The sequence below is a fragment of the Lithobates pipiens genome, unplaced genomic scaffold (genome assembly GCF_037356315.1).
Source record: "Lithobates pipiens isolate NorthernLeopardFrog02 unplaced genomic scaffold, aLitPip1_a1.2 Scaffold_23, whole genome shotgun sequence".
Classification (NCBI taxonomy): Eukaryota; Metazoa; Chordata; class Amphibia; order Anura; family Ranidae; genus Lithobates; species Lithobates pipiens.
The window spans coordinates 8,345,996-8,371,118 of NW_027507785.1; the positions used below are offsets into that span (position 1 = coordinate 8,345,996).

The 25,123-nt window shown below is 48.3% G+C and overlaps 1 protein-coding gene across 2 annotated transcripts in view; it reads left to right on the forward strand.

The window, feature by feature from the left end:
- The window catches only part of ATG16L2 (autophagy related 16 like 2), a 149,693-nt gene that overhangs the window by 67,111 nt on the left and 57,459 nt on the right, over positions 1 to 25,123 (forward strand). For both annotated transcript variants that reach the window (XR_013262243.1, XM_077451153.1), the window contains exons 3-10: positions 323 to 413; positions 1,246 to 1,319; positions 8,640 to 8,882; positions 10,558 to 10,623; positions 13,325 to 13,423; positions 16,182 to 16,244; positions 22,119 to 22,227; positions 22,515 to 22,620. Coding sequence is in view for 1 of the 2 variants with exons in the window: in XM_077451153.1 (XP_077307279.1) it covers positions 323 to 413; positions 1,246 to 1,319; positions 8,640 to 8,882; positions 10,558 to 10,623; positions 13,325 to 13,423; positions 16,182 to 16,244; positions 22,119 to 22,227; positions 22,515 to 22,620 (851 nt within the window). In the remaining variant the exon portion in view is untranslated. The remainder of the gene's footprint in view (positions 1 to 322; positions 414 to 1,245; positions 1,320 to 8,639; positions 8,883 to 10,557; positions 10,624 to 13,324; positions 13,424 to 16,181; positions 16,245 to 22,118; positions 22,228 to 22,514; positions 22,621 to 25,123) is intronic.

Below are 25,123 nucleotides of genomic sequence, written 5' to 3' on the forward strand. Positions count from 1 at the left end.
CCATAGTGGGCAGAAATACAGAGATGGATGGGGACATCTCATGGTCGGCAGGAACATGCAAAGTTGGGCAGCACTATGGTGGGCAGAAACACACAGTTGGATGGAGATATCTTGTGGTGAAAGTTGATAAGGAGGAACATCCCAAAGATCTAGGTGGACAAGAGCAGAGCCTGAAATTTGGCTGGGAGATCCTTCTGTTGTTGCTGGCTGCTTGTGAACTAGAGTTTTGAAACTATCATGTTTCAGGCACTGGGGTAGAGCCATAGTTTAATTAAAGCATTTATAGAAATGGACCAAACTTGTTCTGATTTCTGTGTTGCAGGTCTCCTTCTCCTTCATCCCATAGTCCTGGATCAGGTGACCTTTCCGCACTACAGAATGAAATTGCTGAAATTAAGACATCCAATGGTGAGGTATGTAATACAACCTGAGAGCTTTCTCTAAATAGGAATAAGGCAGTAGAATAGGCATTTTGTGGTTGTTCATTGAGACAGGTGCTTTTAAAAAAAAAATCCAGGAATAGTGGGAACCCCTCATAAAGGGCACAGCGGGTGTACAGACCCAGGAACTCATTACATGGATGGTGGGAGCCCCTCATAATGGGCACAGCGGGTGTACAGACCTGGGAACTCAGCACAGGGATGGTGGGAACCCCTCATAATGGGCACAGCGGGTGTAAAGACCTGGGAACTCAGCACAGGGATGGTGGGAACCCCTCATAATGGGCACAGCAGGTGTACAGACTTAGGAACTCAGCACAGGGATGGTGGGAACCCCTCATAATGGGCACAGCGGGTGTACAGACCCGGGAACTCAGCACAGGGATGGTGGGAACCCCTCATAATGGACACAGTGGGTGTACAGACCCGGGAACTCAGCACAGGGATGGTGGGAACCCCTCATAATGGGCACAGCGGGTGTACAGACCCAGGAATTTAGCACATGGATGGTGGGAACCCCTCATAATGGGCACAGCGGGTGTACAGACCCAGGAATTCAGCACAGGGATGGTGGGAACCCCTCATAATGGGCACAGCAGGTGTACAGACCTGGGAACTCAGCACAGGGATGATGGGAACCCCTCATAATGGGCACAGCAGGTGTACAGACCTGGGAACTCAGCACAGGGATGGTGGGAACCCCTCATAATGGGCACAGACCCGGAAACTCGGTACAGGAATGTCGGGAACCTCATTCTGTTTAGAGATCTGACTCCTACTGATTTTACGGATCATTTTTTGGCAGTTGGCGTTTGAAGCCTGTGAGCGAAAGAAACAAGTGCAGGAGAGAGATGATTGTCTGAAGAAGCAGAACACCAAGTGAGTGCCGGGTGTTTTATGTGGTTATTTTCTTTAAAAAAGAAATTGGGTGTTTATGAAATATGGCACAATATGATCTCATATACTGTATTACTGCAGCCAGCAGGTGGTGAGTTATAAGGAGGAGCAGCCAGCTGCTGTTATGAAAGAGATCTTACAGGCTGGGGAGATCAGATTGCGCAGAATCTCTTATGCCGTGTACACACGATCGGACTATCCGGCGGACTTAATCCAACCGACAAACCGCTGGACTTTGCAGCTGAGGTTCGCCGGACTTTACGAACGAGTGGACCTGCCCACACACGACCGCACTTTTCTGGCGGGCTTGGTCCAGCGGACTATGGCGGGAGTCCGCCAAACTTTTGAAACGAACGGACTTGCCCACACACGTGGCACCACTAGCGAAGGAAGCCTCCATCGGCGAGATTGACACCTTGCTGGCCCTGTCACCTGGTATGGATTTAAAGGGGAACCCCTACGCCGAAAAAACAGCATGGGGGTCCCCCCAAAGTCCATAGCAGACCCTTATCGGAGCACGCAGCCCGGCCGGTCAGGAAAGGGGGTGGGGATGAGCGAGGCCCCCCCACCCCAAAACAGCTTGTCCCCATGTTGATGAGGACAAGGGCCGCTTCCCGACAACCCTGGCCGTTGGTTGTCGGGTCTGCGGGCGGGGGGCTTATCGGAATCCGGGAGCCCCCTTTAACCAGTTGCTGACCGTCGGCCGTCAAATGACGGCCAGGCGGCGCATCTCTTGTGACAGGAGGGCGTCATATGATGTCCTCCCGTTTAAACAGGGAATGCGCGCGATCGTGCTCTCGCATCCCTGTTCTTTTGGTGGCGGCGTGTCACGGAGACGCCGCTCGCCACCGAGGGGGGAGAACAGCCATTGAGTATGGCTATTTATCACGTTAACGGCTGTGATGAAGTCACGGCCGATCACAGATGGTTACACCCCCACTGTGCACAGCTCATGCGCGCAATCACGTCGGTGGCGGCGTGTTCCCGGAAACACTGCTCGTCACCGACGCTGGTAAACAGCCATTGGCCGGCTATTTACCCACGTGATTGGCTGTGAACGTTTCACAGCCGATCACTAAATCTAATGAGGAAGAGATTGCGGTAACATCACGTTACCACCCGCAGTGTACACCAATCACACTGATTTCACCCCCCCCCCCCCAATAAAGAGGACCTGTCACCACCCATCATAGTACCTGTTACTCGCAGTTCATCCGAGTACCCGAGTACCTGTCACAGTTCATCCGAGTACCTGTCGCAGCCCACCAGAGTACCCCAGTACCTGTCGCAGCCCACCAGAGTACCCCAGTACCTGTCACAGCCCACCAGAGTACCCCAGTACCTGTCGCAGCCCACCAGAGTACCCCAGTACCTGTCGCAGCCCACCAGAGTACCCCAGTACCTGTCGCAGCCCACCAGAGTACCCCAGCACCTGTCGCAGCCCACCAGAGTACCCCAGCACCTGTCGCAGCCCACCAGAGTACCCCAGCACCTGTCACCAGGCTATGAGAGTACCCGAGTACCTATTTGCAGCCCATGCCTCATAGAATATATGTTGGGGTGTTTGCTTTCCAAAATGGGGTCATTTTGTGGGTAATTCCATTGTCCTGGTGCTCCTGGACCTTCAAAAGTGTGATGGGTAGGAATGAACTGAGATGTGTCATTTATGCTCCTAGAACGCCTGAAGGTACTACTTCAATGTTTGGCCTCTCTATGTGGCCAGGCTGTGTAAAAGTCCTACATATGTGGTATTGCCATACTCGGGAGGAGTAGCAGAATGTGTTTTGGGGTGTAATTTTTGCTATATACATGCTATGTGTTAAGCCGCGTACACACGGGCGGACTGTATGGCCTACTTAGTCCGTCATACAATCCGACGGACAGTCCGTCCTACTTTCGAATGAACGGACTTGACCACACACGGATAGCCAAACAGTCCGACGAAAGCTTGCGCGATGCCGTGTACAGCACGTACGACGGGACTAGAAATAGGAAGTCCAATACACAGCAATGCACCCTTCCGCCGTGTAAATCCTTTCTAAGCATGCGCCATTCTTAGTCCGTCGAACTAGCCTACTGACGAGCGGATTGTCCGCTGAAACCAAAGTATGACGGACAGAATTACGGAAATTCCGAAATACTTAGTACGCCAGACCGCACGCTGAAAAAGTCCGCTGAAGCCCACACACGAGCGGACTGTCCGCTGAAATGTGTTTCGACGGACTAAGTACGCCATACAGTCCGCCCGTGTGTACGCGGCCTTAGAAATATCTTATAAATTTGTGTAAAAAAAAATGCGTTTTCATTTTATTTCCACATCCAAAATGAACCTTTCAAAAGACTCATTATGCCTCACAGATTATACGTTGGGGTGTTTGCTTTCCAAAATGGGGTCATTTTATGGGCAATTCCATTGTCCTGGTACTCTAGGGCCTTCAAAAGTGTGGCTGTGAAATTAGATCATTTTTGCTGATAGAACGCCTGAAGGTACTACTTCAATGTTGGTCCTCTGTATGTGGCCAGGCTGTGTAAAAGTCTCACACATGTGGTATCACCGTACTCAGGAAAAGTAGCAGAATGCATTTTGGGGTGTAATTTGTTGTATGCAGATGCTGTGTATGAGAAATAACCTGATAATATGACAATTTTGTAAAAAAAAAAATTATAAAAAAAATAAAAAATCTTCATTTTGCAAAGAATTGTGGGAAAAAATGACAACTTAAAATACTCACCATGCTACTTACTTAATACGTTGGAATGTCTACTTTCTAAAAAGGGGTCATTTGGGAGGTATTTGTACTTTCCTGACTTGTTAGTGTCTCAAGAAATGAGATACACCTGATGTACTGAAGGCCTGATCAGAAGTGATCAATTTGTATGATTCGCACCACAGCTTGTAGACTCTCTAACTTTCACAAAGACCAAATAATATACACTAATGTGGGTTATTTTTACCAAAGATATGTAGCAGTATAAATTTTGGCCAAAATTTATGAAGAAAAATTACTAATTAGCAAAATTTTATGACAGAAACAAAGAAAAAGGCATTTTTTTTTCACAAAACTTTTTTTTATTTTTATTTATAGCACAAAAAATAAAAAACCCACTAGTGATTAAATACCACCAAAAGAAAGCTCTATTTGTGTGAAAAAAAGGACGCAAGTTTCTTATGGGTACAGTGTTGCATGACTGAGTAATTGTCATTCAAACTGTGAGAGCGCTAAAAGCTGAAAATTGGTCTGGTCAGAAAGGGGGTGTAAGTGCACTGTATTGAGGTGGTTAATAAGGGGGCCCCCAGATACCGGCCACCACCCTATGTGAGTGAGTATGTGGTACGAGGTACCCCTACCCATTCACCTGGTGAAAAAAAGTGTAAATAAAAAAACAACACAAGTTTTTAAAATCATTTATTAGACAACTCCAGTGGTCTTCTCTTCTTCCGTCTTGGGGGTCTTCTGGCCGGACTCCTCCGCTATCTTCTGCTCTTTTACTAGCAGAGGGGCCCGGCTTTCTTCTTAGTCGTCGCCGCCGTCCGGGGGTCTTCTTCTGACTTAGAGTCTTGTCCTGCTCTTCGGGTTCTTCTGCCGGGCCTCCTCTATCTTCTTATAGCTCTTCTACAAGCGTTGGTGCCCCAAAGCACCCCCCCCCCCTATGTTGAGGGCACGCAGCCTGGTACAGCTCGGGGGGGGGGGGGGGGCGGGCGCTCGCTCGTCCCCTCCTACTTTCCTGACTGGCCGGGCTGCGTGCTTAGATAAGGGTCTGCTATGGACTTTGGGGGGACCCCCACGCCGTTTTTTTTCGGCGTAGGGGTTCCCCTTTAAATCCATACCAGGTGACGGGCCAACGTGGTGTCAATCTTGCTGATGGAGGCGGTGACATTCACTTCCTTCGCTAGTCCCGCCTACCTAGAGCCGCATTTAAAATGAACGGGCTTTAGTCCGTGTGTGGGCAAGTCCGTTCATTTCAAAAGTCCGGCGGACTAGCATACAGACGGGCGATTTTGAGTCAAAACTTCATCCGGCCTTTTGGGAAGAAAAAGTCAGCTGGAGCCCACACACGGGCTGATTGTCCGGCGGACTCTGGTCTGCCGGACCAAGTCCGCTGGATAGTCTCATCGTGTCTACGCGGGATTACTTCTTCCCGTCTAATGAGAACCTTCAGGGCCAAGTAACTGACATCTTTCAATATGTGGTGGGTTTTGAGGCATAGTGGATGCAAAAGTGATAAGTTATTGGGCGCCAGACACTTCTTGAATGTAAAAGAGGTTTTATTTCTTTGACCGTCCTTTTTTATATTTTGCGAGGGAAAGAGGGTTAGGGCCAGGATACCCTTAAGTAGTCACATGATTAGTGAAATGATGTCCACCTGTGAGCAATCTAATGCTGCGTACACACGATCAGACTATTCGGCGGACCAGAGTCCACTGGACAATCCGCCCGTGTGTGGCCTCCGGCTGACTTTTTCCCCCCAAAAGTCCGGCAGACTTAGAAAGTAGTTTTGACTCAAAAATTGTCCGCCAGGCACAATCTGGCCGTGTGTGTGCTAGTCCGCCCGACTTTTGAAATGAACGGACTTTCCCGCAATGGAGAAAAGTCCGTTCATTTTGAACGTGGCTCCAAGTAGCCGGGACTAGCGAGGGAAGTCAATGTCGCTGCCCCCAGCGGCGAGATTGACACGTCACTGGCCCCGCCACCTGGTATGGACTTAAAGGGGAAGCCCTACGCCGAAAAACGGCGTGGGGGTCCCCCCCAAGGTCCATATAAGACCCTTATGCGAGCACGCAACCCGGACGGTCAGGAAAGGTGGTGGGGACGAGCGAGCCCCCCCTCCTGAGCCGTACAAACATGTGGGGTGCTTTGGGGAAGGGGGGATTGCTGGGACTGTGACATCATAATGGGCAGGGACATCACCAGGTGACCCCATCCATGGTCCCTATATAAAGGGTGGCGGTGGACGTTGTATACTTGGTATACTTGGACAGAGGGGTGGCGGTGGACATGGTATACTTGGACAGAGGGGTGGCGGTGGATGTGGTATACTTGGACAGAGGGGTGGCGGTGGATGTGGTATACTTGGACAGAGGGGTGGCTGTGGACGTGGTATACTTGGACAGAGGGGTGGCTGTGGACGTGGTATACTTGGACAGAGGGGTGGCGGTGGACGTGGTATACTTGAACAGAGGGGTGGCTGTGGACGTGGTATACTTGGACAGAGGGGTGGCGGTGGACGTGGTATACTTGGACAGAGGGGTGGCGGTGGATGTGGTATACTTGGACAGAGGGGTGGCGGTGGATGTGGTATACTTGGACAGAGGGGTGGCGGTGGACGTGGTATACTTGGACAGAGGGGTGGCGGTGGATGTGGTATACTTGGACAGAGGGGTGGCGGTGGACGTGGTATACTTGGACAGAGGGGTGGCTGTGGACGTGGTATACTTGGACAGAGGGGTGGCTGTGGACGTGGTATACTTGGACAGAGGGGTGGCGGTGGACGTGGTATACTTGAACAGAGGGGTGGCTGTGGACGTGGTATACTTGGACAGAGGGGTGGCGGTGGATGTGGTATACTTGGACAGAGGGGTGGCTGTGGACGTGGTATACTTGGACAGAGGGGTGGCTGTGGACGTGGTATACTTGGACAGAGGGGTGGCAGTGGACGTGATATACTTGGATAGAGGGGTGGCGGTGGACGTGGTATACTTGGATTTTGCAAAAGCATTGGATACAGTTCCGCACACACGGCTCATGTGTAAGGTAAAGTCTACAGGTTTGGAAATATCAGTTTGTAAATGGATAGAAAACTGGCTAAAAGACAGAATTCAGAGAGTCGTGGTTAATGATTCTTACTCTGAATGGTGTAAGGTTATCAGTGGTGTACCCCAAGGTTCAGTGCTGGGACCCTTAATTTTTAGTATCTTTATAAATGATATTGGGTCTGGGATCAAAAGTAACATTTCTGTCTTTGCAGATGACACCGAGCTATGCAGTGGAATAACCTCCTTACAGGATGTCTCCAATTTACAAGCCGACCTCAATGCTCTGTCTAATTGGGCAACTATGTGGCAGATGAGGTTTAATGTTGAGAAATTAAAATTTCTGCACTTGGGGGCTAAGAATATGCATCGTACATACTAGGGGGAGTAGGAATCCATAGTGGAGAATGATCTGGGGGGGGGGGGGGGTTCTGGTGGATCTTAAGCTCCGTAATAACATGCAATGCCAAGCTGTGGTTTCCAAAGCGAGCAAAGTCCTTTCCTGTATTAGGAGAGGTGTGGACTCCAGAGAGAGAGATATCATCTGTACAAATCATTAGTAAGACCTCATCTGGAATATGCAGTTCAGTTTTGGGCACCAGTTCTCCAAAAGGATATCGGGAAACTGGAGAAAGTGCAGAGAAGGCCACCTACCATAAGAGGCATGGAGGAACTCAGCTATGAGGAAAGATTAGAGGAACTGAATTCTTTCTTGAGAAGATGAGATTAAGGGGGGATATGATCTCCATGTACAAATATATAAGGGGTCCATATAGTGAACTTGGTGTTGAGTTATTCACTTTACAGTCAACAAAGAGGACAAGGGGGCACTCTTTACGTCTAGAGGATAAGAGATTTCATCTCCAAATACAGAAAGGTTTCTTCACAGTAAGAGCTGTGGAATGGACTTCCTCCAGAGGTGGTTCTGGCCAGCTCAGTAGATTGCTTTAAGAAAGGCCTGGATTATATCCTAAATGTACATAATATAACGGGGTACTGACATTTTATAGGTAAAGTTGATCCGGAGAAAATCCGATTGCCTCTCGGGGGATCAGGAAGAATTTTTTCCCCCTGCTTTAGCAAATTGGATCATGCTCTGCTGGGGTTTTTTCTGGATCAACTGTGGGTATAGGATTGTGTATATGAGATTCTATGATATTTTTTATTTATTTGGTTGAACTAGATGGACTTGTGTTTTTTTTCAACTGATTTATGTAGCTATATAACATTCCCAGGGTGTTAATAAACAGGCACACAGTGCTGGGCCCTTCTTGTTAAAAAGACCAGCATGCTTTACAAGATGAGGGTCAAGGGTACCCGGTGTGTATCTTAAAGTTTTTCGGTTTTGCCTGAAGTGTGATGCATATGGGATCTATACTTCTCCATTGCAGTGCATTTGTTATAATGGGACCCCAGTGCACTAAGGTGATGCCCAACGCGTTGCGGCACACCACAAGGCACAGATGTGAATGGGCTCTTAAAGAAAAGTACTTACTGTTGGGTGTTTTTCTCTGGAGTGTCTGATCGGATGTCGGTCTTCCTCCGAGCAGGATAGCTGAGCTCGCGGGTGAGGAGGAGGCGCGTCGGGTGCAGCGGCAATGTCTGGAGGAGGAGGAGGTCTGGCTGGTCTGCGAGAACGCTGACCTGAAGGAGAAGTATGACCACTTGCTGACCCAGCGCCTCTGGATGGAGCAGGAGCTGAAAGATAAGGAGATCGAGCAGAGAGAAATGATCGAGAAAATGACTAAGAAGAAGGCCATTCAGGCCGAGCAGCAGAACAGCCTGAATGAGAGGTGAGAGCGGAGCGCACGTGGGCGTTCTCCCATCCCTTCTTAAAGTGAAATGGGCACAAAGCTGGGCAAGCTGGCCTGGAGCCAAGTTGTTATTCACAATAACATGAAAAAAAACAGAAACTTGAACTTGTCCCTTGGGGTTATGGGGAAGCACTTATGTCAAGTGTTGGGATTATGGGGGAGGCACAGGAGAAGTGTTGGAGTTATGAGGGAGGCCCAAGTGATGTGTTGAGGTTATAGGGAGGCCCAAGTGATGTGTTGAGGTTATAGGGAGGCCCAGATGAAGTTTTGGGGTTATGGGGAAACACAGGTAAAATGTTGGGGGAATTAGGGAGGCACAGGTGAAGTGTGGAGGTTATGGGGGAGGCACGGGTGAAGTGTTGGGGTTATGGGGGAGGCACGGGTGAAGTGTTGGGGTTATGGGGGAGGCACAGGTGAAGTGTGGAGGTTATGGGGGAGGCGCAGGTGAAGTGTTGGGGTTATGGGGGAGGCGTATGGGGGAGGCGCAGGTGAAGTGTCGGGGTTATGGGGGAGGCGCAGGTGAAGTGTCGGGGTTATGGGGGAGGCGCAGGTGAAGTGTCGGGGTTATGGGGGAGGCGCAGGTGAAGTGTCGGGGTTATGGGGGAGGCGCAGGTGAAGTGTCGGGGTTATGGGGGAGGCGCAGGTGAAGTGTCGGGGTTATGGGGGAGGCGTATGGGGGAGGCGCAGGTGAAGTGTCGGGGTTATGGGGGAGGCGCAGGTGAAGTGTCGGGGTTATGGGGGAGGCGCAGGTGAAGTGTCGGGGTTATGGGGGAGGCGCAGGTGAAGTGTCGGGGTTATGGGGGAGGCGCAGGTGAAGTGTCGGGGTTATGGGGGAGGCGCAGGTGAAGTGTCGGGGTTATGGGGGAGGCGCAGGTGAAGTGTCAGGGTTATGGGGGAGGCGCAGGTGAAGTGTCGGGGTTATGGGGGAGGCACAGGAGAAGTGTTGGAGTTATGAGGGAGGCCCAAGTGATGTGTTGAGGTTATAGGGAGGCCCAGATGAAGTTTTGGGGTTATGGGGAAACACAGGTAAAATGTTGGGGGAATTAGGGAGGCACAGGTGAAGTGTGGAGGTTATGGGGGAGGCACGGGTGAAGTGTTGGGGTTATGGGGGAGGCGCAGGTGAAGTGTTGGGGTTATGGGGGAGGCGTATGAGGGAGGCGCAGGTGAAGTGTCGGGGTTATGGGGGAGGCGCAGGTGAAGTGTCGGGGTTATGGGGGAGGCGCAGGTGAAGTGTCGGGGTTATGGGGGAGGCACAGGTGAAGTGTCGGGGTTATGGGGGAGGCGCAGGTGAAGTGTCGGGGCTATGGGGGAGGCGCAGGTGAAGTGTCGGGGTTATGGGGGAGGGGCAGGTGAAGTATTCTGTTCCGCCCACACCAAGCTGCCATTGGATGGAGGAGAGAGGAATCCTCCCTCCAGCAGCTCTCCCACCCCCCCCTCTGCCTGATATGTATCACCTGCCATCTTGCCACCCAGAGAATTGAAAAACTCCTATTTCTCCCGGGATCTCCGACCGGAAGCCGGCAGCGTCCCATCTATGACTTTATGGCAGCTCCATTGTTCACAATGTACAGAGTTCATTGTATCATTTGTGATTCCAAGCTAAACTTTATAATTTTATGATTTTTATGGGTGAAATCTGTTTGGTGTTTTGTAGGTGGTGGAAAGAGTCGTGGACGCGCACGGTCAAAAAAGCATTAACGAAAACGCTTAGCGCTGAAGGGTAAGTCATCACGGCCTCGCTGCGGGGGATTCTTTTTCTCTTTGCTGCATCCTGTGTATTTATCCCCGGGATAATTTCATATTTATCACCCCTGGATTAATGTTACTGTTGGCGGTGAGGTTTTCTGTTGTGCGCAATACGATGAACTCCATACTTTTTGCTTTGCAGAGGCTCTAAAGACGATTCGTAGATTTTGTTATCCTTGTGCTGGCTGCAGGTCACACCCCATTCCCACCCTATACCGTAAGACTCCACCCCCTCCACACTACTGGCCACACCCCATTCCTATTATCTGTCATACGGTAAGACTCCTCCACCTCCACACTGATGGCCACACCCTATTCCCGCAATAACTGTAATTCAAAAAGACTCCTCCCCCTGTGCACTGCTGACCACACCCCAGTCCTATTATCTGTCATACTGTAAGACTCGTCTCTGCACTGCTGGCCACACCCTATTCCCACTATATCTATTATTCTATAAGACTCCTCCCCATGTGCACGGCTGATCACACCCTATTCTTGCTAAATCTGTAATACTGTAAGGCTCCTCCCCTCTGTAATGCTTGCCACACCCCATTCCTGTTATATCTGTAATACTGTAAGACTCCACCCCTTCAATACTACTGACCACACCTTGTTTTTTGTTATATGTCATGCTGTAGGACTCCTTCCTCTGCACTGCTGACCACACCCCATTTCTGCTGTATCTATCCTACCGTAAGACTCCTCCCCTCGGTAACGCTTGCCACACCCCATTTCTGTTGTGTCTGTAATACTGCAAGACTCCACCCCTTCAGTTCTGCTGGCCATTCCCCATTCCAGTTATATCTGTAAAACTCCGCCCCTTCATTACCGCTGGCCACACCCTATTCCTTTTATATGTCATACTCTAAGACTCCTCCCTGCTGACCACACCCCATTCCTGCTATAGCTGTCATAGTTTAAGACTTCGCCCATTCATTACTGCTGGCCACACCCCCTTCCTGTTTTATCTATTATTCTATAATATTCCCCCCCTTCAGCAATGCAGGCCACACCCCATTCCCACCCTATGCTGTGAGATTCCACCCCCTCTGCACTGCTGGCCACACCCCATTCCTATTATCTGTCATATTGTAAAACTCCGGCCCTTTAGTACTACTGGCCACACCTCATTCCATTTATCTGTCATACTGTAAGACTCCTCCCCTCGGCAACGCTTGCCACACCCCATTCCTGTTATAGCTGTAGGACTCCGCCCCTTCAGTACTGATGACCACACCTTATTCCTGTTATATCTGTCATACTGTAGGACCCCTCCCACTGTACTGCTGACCACACCCCATTCCTGTTATAGCTGTAGGACTCTGCCCCCTCAGTACTGATGACCACACCTTATTCCTGTTATATCTGTCATGCTGTAGGACCCCTCCCACTGTTCTGCTGACCACACCCTATTCCTGATATAGCTGTAATACTTTAGGAATTCGCCCCACCAGTACTGCTGGCCACACCCCGTTCCTTTTATCTATCATACCGTAAGACTCCTCCCTGCTGACCACACCCCATTTGTGCTCTGTGTCATACAGTAAGACTTCACCCCTCTGTAATGCTGACCACACCCCATTTCTGTTATATCTGTAATATTGTAAGACTCCTGCCCTTCTGCACTACTGACCACACCCCATTCTTGTTATAGCTGTAATATGGTAAGACCGGTTTTATACGGTAAGACCCCTCCCCCTCAGCATTTGCAGGCTACACCTCATTCCTGCTATATCTGTAATGTTGTAAGACTCCGCCTCCTCTGCAATGCTGACCGCACCCATTCGCATATCTGTCATATTGTAGGACTCCGCAGCTGCTGGCCGCACCCCTCTGTGCACCGTCTGCTGTCTGTAATATGGGAGACATAGGAGTACATTCCATGTACCTAGCTGTAGTAGCAGATCAGTACTCTGCAGACGGAATGCTGCTATCACGTAATATACTACCGACTCCACCTCCAAGGAGTACAGATCTATGTCAAGGAGTACAGATCTATGTTGGGTACATTGTGAAGTCTGAAATCAGTGGCAGAATTAGGGCAAGGATTGGAGGGGGGGGGGGGTCCCACTGAATGCAAAGGTGGTGGGAACCCCTTTACATAGGGGCCCCAACCAATCAGAGATGTCCATTGTTATTGAATATTGTATATCTTTCATCTCCATTCAGTAAACACAGAAGAACATCCGATCAGAGTAAGGACAACCCGGACGTCAGGTCATATGTTTCTGAGCGTAGTGTCAGTTAGAGAGAGACAGTCTGCAAGTAAGCAGTTGTTGCTGGCTCCCCCAGCACTGTGTATTAAAGACCATCTTGCCGCACAGTGAGGGACGACGGCTAAGGGACCACCTGAGATATCTGTGCACCCCAGAAAGAGAAACCCTAATTATCGAGTTCTAAATCCCACTAATTCCATGACCATTGCCACTTTGTGATATTAAAGGGTGGACATCTCTACGTATCCGCAGTTACATAAATGAAATGAATAGCAGGAAACGACAAAATCGAGTGCGATTGTCACTCACTGGCCGGTCACTGCATGTTTGTAGTGTGGTGATTTGTCATGGGGGTGGCGTTTGGTGAAGGAGCCATTGAAAGAAAATATTTGCACCCCTTTATTTCAGCAGCAGATTTCTTTTGGGTCATTGAATTGTAAAATTTTCTCGATTTTACAGAGACATCCGGCAGCATCGCTCTTCCGATTCGCTGGATTCCAGGAGTCTGGATTGGCCCGGGAGCTTGGAAGGGGAGAAACTGCAGCCCAGGAAGAACAGGCAAGTATCTCCTTCATCTCCACTCTGGTAATCTACCCTGAAGGTGCTGAAAGATCTCCGCCCCCAAGGTGCTGAAAGATCTCTACCCCCCCAGGCTCTGAAAGATCTCCGCCCCCCCAGGCTCTGAAAGATCTCCGCCCCCCCCCAGGTGCTGAAAGATCTCCGCCCCCCCAGGTGCTGAAAGATCTCCGCCCCCCCAGGTGCTGAAAGATCTCCGCCCCCCAGGTGCTGAAAGATCTCCGCCCCCCCAGGTGCTGAAAGATCTCCGCCCCCCCAGGTGCTGAAAGATCTCCGCCCCCCCGGTGCTGAAAGATCTCCGCCCCCCCAGGTGCTGAAAGATCTCCGCCCCCCCAGGTGCTGAAAGATCTCCGCCCCCCCAGGTGCTGAAAGATCTCCGCCCCCCCAGGTGCTGAAAGATCTCCGCCCCCCCAGGTGCTGAAAGATCTCCGCCCCCCCAGGTGCTGAAAGATCTCCGCCCCCCCAGGTGCTGAAAGATCTCCGCCCCCCCAGGTGCTGAAAGATCTCCGCCCCCCAGGTGCTGAAAGATCTCCGCCCCCCCAGGTGCTGAAAGATCTCCGCCCCCCAGGTGCTGAAAGATCTCCGCCCCCCTAGGTGCTGAAAGATCTCTACCCCCCCCAGGTGCTGAAAGATCTCTACCCCCCCAGGTGCTGAAAGATCTCTACCCCCCCAGGTGCTGAAAGATCTCTACCCCCCCAGGCGCTGAAAGATCTCCGCCCCCCCCCCGGCGCTGAAAGATCTCCGCCCCCCCGGCGCTGAAAGATCTCCGCCCCCCCGGCGCTGAAAGATCTCCGCCCCCCCGGCGCTGAAAGATCTCCGCCCCCCAGGCGCTGAAAGATCTCCGCCCCCCCAGGCACTGAAAGATCTCCGCCCCCCCAGGCGCTGAAAGATCTCCGCCCCCCCAGGCGCTGAAAGATCTCCGCCCCCCAGGCGCTGAAAGATCTACGCCCCCCCAGGCGCTGAAAGATCTCTACCCCCCCAGGTGCTGAAAGATCTCTACCCCCCCCAGGTGCTGAAAGATCTCTACCCCCCCCAGGTGCTGAAAGATCTCTACCCCCCAGGTGCTGAAAGATCTCTACCCCCCCAGGTGCTGAAAGATCTCTACCCCCCCAGGTGCTGAAAGATCTCTACCCCCCCAGGTGCTGAAAGATCTCTACCCCCCAGGCGCTGAAAGATCTCTACCCCCCCAGGCGCTGAAAGATCTCCGCCCCCCAGGCGCTGAAAGATCTCCGCCCCCCAGGCGCTGAAAGATCTCCGCCCCCCAGGCGCTGAAAGATCTCCGCCCCCCAGGCGCTGAAAGATCTCCGCCCCCCCAGGCGCTGAAAGATCTCCGCCCCCCCAGGCGCTGAAAGATCTCCGCCCCCCCAGGCGCTGAAAGATCTCCGCCCCCCCCCCCCAGGCGCTGAAAGATCTCTGCCCCCCCCCCAGGCGCTGAAAGATCTCCGCCCCCCCCCCAGGCGCTGAAAGATCTCCGCCCCCCCAGGCGCTGAAAGATCTCCGCCCCCCCAGGCGCTGAAAGATCTCCGCCCCCCCAGGCGCTGAAAGATCTCCGCCCCCCCCAGGCGCTGAAAGATCTCCGCCCCCCCCAGGCGCTGAAAGATCTCCGCCCCCCCAGGCGCTGAAAGATCTCCGCCCCCCAGGTGCTGAAAGATCTCCACCCCAGATGTACCAAAAAACCTCAGCTCCTGGGGTGCTGTAAGACCTTTTCCCTTAAGGCGCTGAAAGACCTTTGCCCTCAAGGTGCTGAAAAACCTTAGAGAATGTTCCTCAGAAATGGTTGGTGAATGCCTGTATGCCTGAGGTCTCCACCCAACCCTACCCCATCTGAGCCTTCTTATGGGCAGATCTGGTCAGCTACTGTATCTGGAACAGAGATGGATTAAGGCAGACTGGGGCCTGGGCAAGATATAATCACTGGCCCCCCCTACATATCCCTGCAACTGTAGTCGAAGGAGGTGCACGGCTTTGACCCAACTGCACCATCCACCTAGTTTACTTCAGGATAAAAATGGTTGTAGCTTGCTCCCATCGACCTCCAATGGTCCCCAGATTCCTACCTACCTTGCCTGGTGGATGATCTGGATTAGTTAGTAGCCAATATCTCTTGGACAGGTTAGATATCCTCCCCTGATTATTTGGGGCTGTCCCTGTGGTTACCTGCCCGGGCAAATGCCCATCTGCACCACTCTTCCCACTGACATAAACCCGAATGTTCTTGTTTAACCCTTTCCTAACCAGAGGTCACTGATTCCTTGATGCCTTGGCCATATTTTGCTTCCACTTTCTCAACCTATCACTAATTTGCATAGGTGAAGGACATTTATTTATTAATAAAAACCATGCAGCTCTTTATAGGTTGACAAATAACACAAAACTGTACCAAAACATTCTCTTATTTTCTACTTTTTACTTGCTTTAGCATTGCACAGAAGCCTTCTGCAGCAGCCAGCCAGAGTTCCTTACAGGAAAGTTGTGTCCCTGGTGCTGCAAAGCAAAAGAACAAAACAAATATGTAACTAAACTTCAGCTTTAAAGGATTTGTGTATTTATAATGTCATCTTTGAAGCTGTATGAAAGGCCTTCTGTTTGGTATTGTTTGCCTGAAAATGGGCAGAATTTGCTAACCAAATTTACCCAATATAGACTTCAATGGGATTCTCTGAACCGCAGACAAAACAAAGCCGGGCAGATTTGCTCATCCCTACTTCTCAGTAGCACCTAACTCTGTTCTTTGTTGCAGGTCGCAGTCGATGATCGCATTAGGTTCCTCCAGATTCATGGGAGCAGTCAAAAATTTGTTTGAGTAGGTACAATTTTTTTTTATCACTCTTTAGATATAAATAGACTGTGTGAAATTCATTTTTTTTTTTTATCTCTAATTTCTTTATGTAAAATGTATTAAACATTAAACTTTGAATAAATATTTTTTTAATATAATTTAAAATGTCATTTTAATGTAATTTATCTGACAACTGTATTTATCTCTTTAGATATACAATTTATTATAATTATTATCAATTTATAATGCATTATTTATTTTATTTATATAAAATTTGATTTTATATACATTTTATTAAAATGGTTGTAAACCTTTTACATATCCCACTGAAGCGACTGGCCTCAGGTGGTACACAGAGATTAAACCAATCCTTCCTGCATGAGTGTTGTACCTGTGTATTTGCAGTCATTTTGTCCTGTACATGCTTTTAAAACACAGAGATGAAAATCATTTTTCACAAAGTAGGGAGTGGGAAACTGCAGTTACACATAGTACAAGAGGTCTGGGAGCTGATTGGAGGGAAGGGAGGAAGGGATGCATTCCCTTCACACAGCTGTGGCTGTCAATCACGGACTGTGTGCTGGAGCGCCCTCTTCTCAACTTTTTTTTAGCTCTTGGTTTTGGGAAAACTTGTCAGAAGGGACTTGTGCTGATAGTAGAGGAACTAGACAGCAGAGAGAAATGACACTTAGCGCTTTGGAAAGACACAGGTACACGCTATAGAAAAATCTGAGATTTATAGCCACTTTAAACGTAATATTTTATTAACTATCAAAATGTCTATTTACAATGCAATTTTATTTATTTTTTGTATTTTTTTTTTTTTATTTAATCTTGGAGCTTAATTGTCTGTAGTATCAATGAATAGTCCCTGTTCTTTGGAGGGTAGTCTGTTTCCATTTGACTTTGGGATGAAGGCACTCCCACCTTCCTACCTCGTTCCTATGTTCAGTATATATATATATATATATATATATATATGTGTATATAATATATATTTAATATATATGTATATATGTGTGTGTGTATATGTATGTGTGTGTATATATATATATATATATATATATATATATATGTGTGTGTGTGTATAAAATTTATTTTGTATCCATTTTTTTAAATATAACATGTTTTATATACATTTTAAACATTTTATTTTACAACCCTATTTACCTGTTAAGATACTGTATAAAATCCATATTTGTAATGAGGTATTTTTATTTATATTTATATAACATGTATTTTATATAAATGCTATTTTATTTTAATTTATTTTATTTATATAAAATGCTTATATGTAATGACTTTTTGTCATTACAGTATTTGTAATGCTGTAAAATAACGTGCTGGGTTCCGCTTATAGGTGGAGTCTTATCTGAACTCTGCAGATCAGGCCTTAAGGGGGGATTCTGGTTGTTTTTCAGTATTTACTTATCCAGTCCATATGTTAAATCAGAATCTGGAGATGTGCTCCTTCTGGCCCTTAACTCCCTCTGTTAAGAAGGCCTCCTGTCCTTGGGTCATGATCAGCTCCTGGTGGTGCATGGTCTATTTGGTCCATTTAGGGTCTCTCCTTTCTGATGGTAATCCCTGATGCACCGGTCAGCCAGAACCAGCTCTAGATTTTCTCTACCTGAATGAAGTCCTGGACCCTCAGTATCTCTTGGACTACCTAGCTATTGCTTAAAGCATTGGCCTTTATGTTTGGCCTAGTGCCCACTCCTGGCATCCCCACTTTGGGATTCCCTGGTGACTTCCTGCACAGAAAGTCAGCTTTATAGATCCTTGTAGGTAGGACTTTCCCGAGGGCTTAACTCCTGCAAGATCTAGCCTGAATCGGTCCTAGCTGCGTTGCAGGTTTTGCAGCCAGTGAGGGTGAGGTGGTTGAACTTTAAGCAGTCCACACATTTTCTAGTTCCCTTGTCCATAGAACCCCCTCTCAGGATGGCCTCTGCGGTTTCCCAAATTTTTTCAGGCCCCCTCCCTGAAGTTGCAGGTTTGATATCTGAGCAGGGCTGCAGTCCTGTCTCTAGAGACCACGTAGTCTCCTTAGGCGATCGAGGTGGCTTCTTCCTTCCATACAGCAGACATGTTACTACCTGGAGTAGCCTTACCCATCTGTTCCTTCTGAAAAACAGTTCCATCCAGGTCAGGGATCCTGCATTGAGTAGGTTTCCAGGGGTGTCGAAACTTCCTAGACCCATGGCTGTGGTGAAGGCTAGGCAGGAACTGCTGTTTTCTTTTACAGGTTCCGGTGTTTTCTTGGGATATCTGAGAGGATGTTTTAGTTTTTTTTCTCTGGTGTCTCTCGTGGTTTCCATCTTACCCAGCCTCGGGACTGTGGCCTAACTTTCTTATATGCCTATCCATGTAAAGGTGGCTTCCTTGTATCAATCTTCTTTCAATCACAATGACTTTGTGGGATCAATCCCCTGGGTTTTATTGGCCTCAGGAGTCAAGTCACACCCTCGTTGAGTGCTGGGTTGTACTGTTGCTATACAATCCCTGGTTTACCTCACTTGGCGAGGTTGGTTGCCAAGCTAGGCAACCCCCTTTTGGTTACGTAGTTCTATCCAAATGTTCCTAAGGGTTAGGGATGTCAAACCTTGGACCTTCCCATGCAGACCATTTGTTCTTTCCTGCCTAAACCTATTTTTTAATACTAGTTTAATACTACTTTTGTTTTCTGTTGACCGCATTGTTCCTCCTGTTTTTTGTTGGATTATGGCTACTCTTCCTCTTGCTGGCTCAGTTTCAATATCTTCTTCCATGTGGAGTCATTCCCCTCTGGTGATGAGATATTTCATCCTGGTCTGGTGGATCTCTCCTTTTTTTTTGGTCGCTTTGCCCAGTTCCCCTTATGTGGTAGGAGGATTTCTTGGGATCTCTTCACAAAGCTAGGCAACCCCCTTTGGTCACGTAGTTCTGTCCCCATGTTCCTAATAGGGATATTAGGCCTTGGCCTTCCCACACAGACCAGTTGTTCTTTCCTGCCTGAACCTGTTTTTTTAGTACTAGGTTCCCTTTGGGATCGTTATCTTCTAGAGATTGTACTCATTATTTTTTCTGTTGACCACAACTTCCACGCTTAGGAGTTTGTCATTGTTCCACCTGCTCTTTGGTGGATTCTGGTTGCTCGGCTTCTCGTTGGCTCAGTTCTTGTATTTCCCTCTGGTAATGACCTTTTCCATCCTGGTCTCGTGGCTCTCTCCTGTCTGGTTAGGTTGCTCAGTCCCCTTATCTGGTTGGGGGTCCCACCTCATCCTTTCAGATTGTGAGCAATGGTCCTCCATGTGACTTCTCAGCTGCGCACAGTCCCCAGTCCTCTGAAGCCTGTTAAGTTTTTTTGCTGTGTTTATCCGTCATTTGGATCTCTTGTGGATGTCCGACCTATATCTGAATTCCTGTCCCTCTATGGATGAGAACAAAAATGGGATCTTTTGTAGTTACTGTGGAATCCATGTCATGGGGTCCATTGAGGTACATGGGTGCCAATACTCCAGAGGATTTCGTGGGATCTCTTTGCTTGGAATTAGTCTGATCTGCAGCCTCCTGGGAAAAGTCCTTCAGAGGACTTCCTTTGCCCTTTCAGCTAGGTTTCATTTTCCCCATTCCAAGGCTATGTAAGCTTTGTTGAACCATGGGAGGTCAGGAACTTCCTGGAACCATGGCTGTGGTGAAGGTTAGGCATGAACTGCTATATTCTTTGACAGGTTCCATTGTTGTCTGGGATCAATCCCCTTGATTATAGTGGCCCCATAGGTCACTTTAAACCCATGTTGGGTTGGACTCTTGCTGTACATTCATTGGTTTACCTCCCTTTGGGAGATTGGTTGCCTGGCTTGGCAACCCCCTTTAGGCACATAGTTCTATCTCCATGTTCCTAAAGGGTTAGGGATGTCAGTCAGGCCTTCCCCTGCAGGCCAGTTGTTCATTTCTGCCTGAACCTGTTTTTTTAATAGTAGTTTCCCTTGGGAATCGTTGTCTTCTAGGGATTGTGCTCATTATTTTTTCTGTTGACCACACCTCCCATGCTTAGGAGATTGTCATGGTTCCACCTGGTTTTTGGTGGATTCTGGTTGTTCGGCTTCTGGCTAGGTCAGTTCTGTATGTCCCTCTGGTTATGACCTTTTCTATCCGGTTCTGGTGGATCTTTCCCTTCTGGTCAGGTTTTCCTTATCTGGCTGGGGGGGTTCCACATCATCCATTCAGATTTAGAGCGTTGGTCCTTCAGGTGGCTCCTGGGCAGCAGGCAGTCCCCACTCCTCTAGGCAAGCCTTTTAATGGGTTTTGGCTGTGTTGTCCACCCCTTAGTTGGACTGCTTTTGGACGTCCCATCAGTATCCGTTTTCCTGTCCCTCAATGGATGAGAAAGAAAATGGGATATTTGTACTTCTCTTCAAATCTGTTTCTTGGAGTCCATTGGGAGATACAGGTCCCACCGCTCTGTGTTTGGAAACAACAGACCCTCCGTGAGGGTCCGTTCACACAGGGGCAACACGACTTTCAACACGACTTTTGGAGGCAACTTGGACGCAACTTGGACACGACCTGAACACGACTTTAAGTCGCCCCAGGCCAGGCGACTTTTGCCGCGGCCAATCAGAGAATGAGCTCTCAAGAGGGAACTCCACGCCAAATTATGAAAAAAAATTTGGCATGGGTTCCCCCTCCGAGAGCATACCAGGCCCTAAGGTCTGGTATGGATTCCAAGGGGAACTCCCTACGCCGAAAAAACGGCGTGGGGGTCCCCCCCAGATTCATACCAGACCCTTATCCGAGCACGCTACCTGGCCGGCCAGGAAAGGGGGTGGGGACGAGCGTGCGCCCCCCCCCCTGAGCCGTACCAGGCCGCGTGCCCTCAACATGGGGGGGTGCCTTGGGGAAGGGGGGGGGCCGCGTGGCCCCCCCACCCCAAAGCACCTTGTCCCCATGTTGATGAGGACAAGGGCCTCTTCCCGACAACCCTGGCCGTTGGTTGTCGGGGTCTGCTGGCGGGGGCTTATCAGAATCCGGGAGCCCCCTTTAATAAGGGGGCCCCTGGATACCGGCCCCCCACCCTAGGTGAATGAGTATGGGGTACAATGTACCCCTACCCATTCACCTGTAAAATAAAAGTACCAAAAAAAACACAACACACGAGATAAAATACTTTATTGCACAGCTCCGGGGGTCTTCGGGGGTCTTCTCGCCGGACTCCTCCGCCATCTTCTTGTAGCTCTTTTGCTAGCGGAGGAGTCCGGCTTTCTTCCTCGCCGCCGGCCTCTTCTCCCGACTTCAGGGGTCTTGTCCCCCTCTTCGGTTCTTCTGCTGGGCCACCGCGCCTTCTCATAGCTCTTTTACAGGCGGTGGCCCGGTCTTCTGTCGCCGCCGTCCAATTCATCAGCAGTTCTGCCTTCACTTGCTACATGCTTCTTCCAGATCAGCACCAGGCGATCGTCGAGATGTCACCTCATTTCATTCCCCGTATTTCTTTCCTGAAATGTTTATTTTTCATTTTAAGCTGGAATGGTACTGACGCATCCTAATATACAGATGGCCATTACCGATTCTATATATGTGGAATTCGGTAATCAAAATGTGGTGCAACAAATACATAATTAGTTCCCATCAAATACTACATTCAGGTAAAGGATATAATGACTGAAAACATGTATTTTTTTTCCTGGGCATTCCCCAGACTTTGTTGTTATATATTTACTAGAAGTAGGTTCACTTTAAATCACACACTGGCTGCATGCTTCCTACCTACAGGACATGGTGACCATAATGGATGTAAGAAGCCAGAGCAGGACCAGACTCCATCTATAACTGCAATCTAACATTCTGGTTGGGGGGCCCCCTGTAAAATTCTTTATCTGTGTCCCTTATTGGTTTGGTGATTCCATGCTCTGTGTGTAGTTTAAATTTCAGGAGAGATCGGACAGATTGCGAGATGGAAGAGCGCTGGTATCACCCGGGCTCGGTGTGTGTATTATGTAGTCCACCTAGGAGAGCACTCTACAATAAGGTGAGTCTTCATTGACGTGCTGTCTGGCATTTCCATGGAGGGTTGTGCGAGCCCCGGGTCTCTGTGAGGGCGCGCGGTTAGTGCCTTGGGTAGTATTGTGTGCAGTAGGTTCTCTATGAAATGCAGGCAGATCATGTCTGGTGGGAGGGGCTGATACAAGCAATGGGCCGGCTCTTGGGAGGAGTTATGCAAATATTAAAATGCTTTGCAGCACTAGAGTCCCAGCCAAGAAAAAAAAATACTATAGAAATAATATGTTACAAATAATCTCTTCTTATGAACTCCAGGAAATCCATGATTCCGAGATCCATGCGGTCAGATTTAGCCCTAATTCCAAGATGGTGGCCACCGGAGGAGCAGACCGAATGGTGAAGCTTTGGTTTATCGTTGGAGGTGAATCTCTACTCTCTTCTTAAAGTGAACATTGAGGACATCACATATTCAAATAGAGGGGGTTGGGAGGGGTTTATCACAGTGCCCACAGATAATAATGGAAACCATGCATATAAAAATGATATCAATTTATAATAAACATGATGAAAAACCAAACCTAACATTTTGTGGAGTCTTGTTTGACGTTTCCATTATGGTGGTCATATAGAAAAGGCTTCCGGTCGAACAAAGATTTGATATTCATATGTTATCCCGACGTGTTTCGCCTCATGGCTTCATCAGGGAGTATACTAATCAACCAATGACTACGAAAAACTATAGAAAAGAATAGAAAATAAGGAAATGCATAAAAAAAAAAAAAAAAATGAATACACAAAAGAAAAAAGGAAAAAACAAAAAATCATAATCCATTTGCCAATGTCCACCCATACAAGAGCTTACCACCTCAAAGCCCTCAGAAAGGTCACCACTGGAGGAAGGGCCACCAAGAGGAGGAGGAAGTGCGCTGCCACTGAGAACACACAATGACCATGCTGACAGAAAAAAGGAATAAATCCTAAATGTGTGTAATTTAAGATTTATTCCTTTTTTCTTTGTTAGCCTGGTCGTTGTGTGTTCTCTGTGACCGTGCAGTGCCCCCTCCTCTTGGTGGTCCTTCCTTCGGTGGTGACCTTTCTGGGGGCTTTGAGGTGGTAAGCTCTTGTATGGGTGGACATTGGCAAATGGATTACGCTTTTTATTTTTTTTTGTAATGTGTTTTTATGTATTACCTTATTTTCTATTCTTTTGTATAGTTTTTCGTAATCATTGGTTGATTCGTATATCCCCCTGATGAAGCCTTGAGGCGAAATATGTTGGGATAACATATGAATATCAAATCTTTGTTCGATTGGAACTTTTTTCTATATGACCACCATAATAGAAATGTCAAACAAGACTCAAGAAACTGTTATGTTTGGTTTTTAATCCTGTTCATAATAAATTTATATGATTTTTATATGTATGGTTTCCATTATTATCTGATGATCCCCTCCCAACTCCCTCTATTTGAATATTGGATTTCTTGGGATGAGGTGCTAGATACAAGGTGTCTACCTTTAGTCGGATACAACTTTGTAAACAATTCAGAACATAACCTTTGCTTTAATATGTAGCATTACTGTGACTGATCAATAATCTCTATTCAGAAATTATGTGGATCAATAGGTTGTTGTATGGACTTTTTTCAGCCAGCAAAAGTGTTTCAGGTGGCTCTAGAACCTGCCGTCCATTACTGGTACCTGTGGTGGTTCCCAGGGTTTCTCATCCTTCCGTGGAGCCAAGGACCATGGTAAAGTACTCCCAATAGTGAGGGCAGGAGAAGTTCTCCTGCCGCTACTGAACCCGGAAGCAACATGTATTTCATTACTTCCTGGTTCACTGCTGCTATTCCTCGGCTACTGTGGCTGGGGAAGCAGCTAATCAAGCACGATCTGCGCTTGGTTAGCTGCAGTGGAGGGCAAGGTAGACCTTGGGAGCCTAATAAACATCTAATGTCTCTATAAAGAGGACCTTTCACATGCTCATGCTATCACATAAGGGGCTTATTGGCACCCCTCTGTTATAGAAATAAATTTGCTAAAAAATAAAAAAATAAAAATTTTAAAGTACCCCCTCGCCCTCATACACACTCTAATCTAAATGCGTGCGTAGGCCGCTCACATGTATGTAAACATAAATCTCAGGACACATGGTGAAGCATAACTTGCGAACGTTGGCATGAGAGCAATAATTCTAGGGCCATAGTTCATGGTTAAAAAAAGCTGATTAAATATTGTGGGACATTAAAAAAAAAAAATTGCAACTGCCACCATTTTATTCTCCAGGGTCTCTGCTTTTACGAAAATATATAATTGTTTTGGGAGGTTTTACAGTAAATTCTAGCAAAAAATGGAGAGGCGTGGGAAGCATTAAATTATTCTCCCGGTAGACAGGTGGACAGAGCATGTTTTCAGCCCGACTTGAGAACCCCCCCCCCCTATATGTTTGTGTTCCCAAATCCACAGCTAAAATCTAAAAAATTAGTTCTTACCTTTTTAGGTGTTTTTTTGGAGCAGGATGATCTATATAGGACTCTACAGGCAGGCATTAATATACAGTGTATCGCCCCAAGCCTTAAGGCCTTTCAACCGTTTGTTAGAACAGACAGTGTGCACGACTAGTTTACAGCTATTAATAAGATCCAGCAGCACAGTACAGACAGGATACATTATGGCAAATATTAACTCCCTAGCATGCTCAAACACATAAAAGGCAAAGCCTCAATGTGCCCACGTGAGACAAAGGTATAGGTATCTGTGGCACAGAACAGGAAGCACATTATGGTTTCTGCTGCTACCGTTATTGCCCCCCCCCCCCCCCCCCCCAAATCTGATCATCTTCTGAATGACTCTCTGAAAGCCAGCTAGTGGCCTGTAGAAGCTCTGATGAGATCAATCTGTCCAGTCACAGCCACCCCCGCATC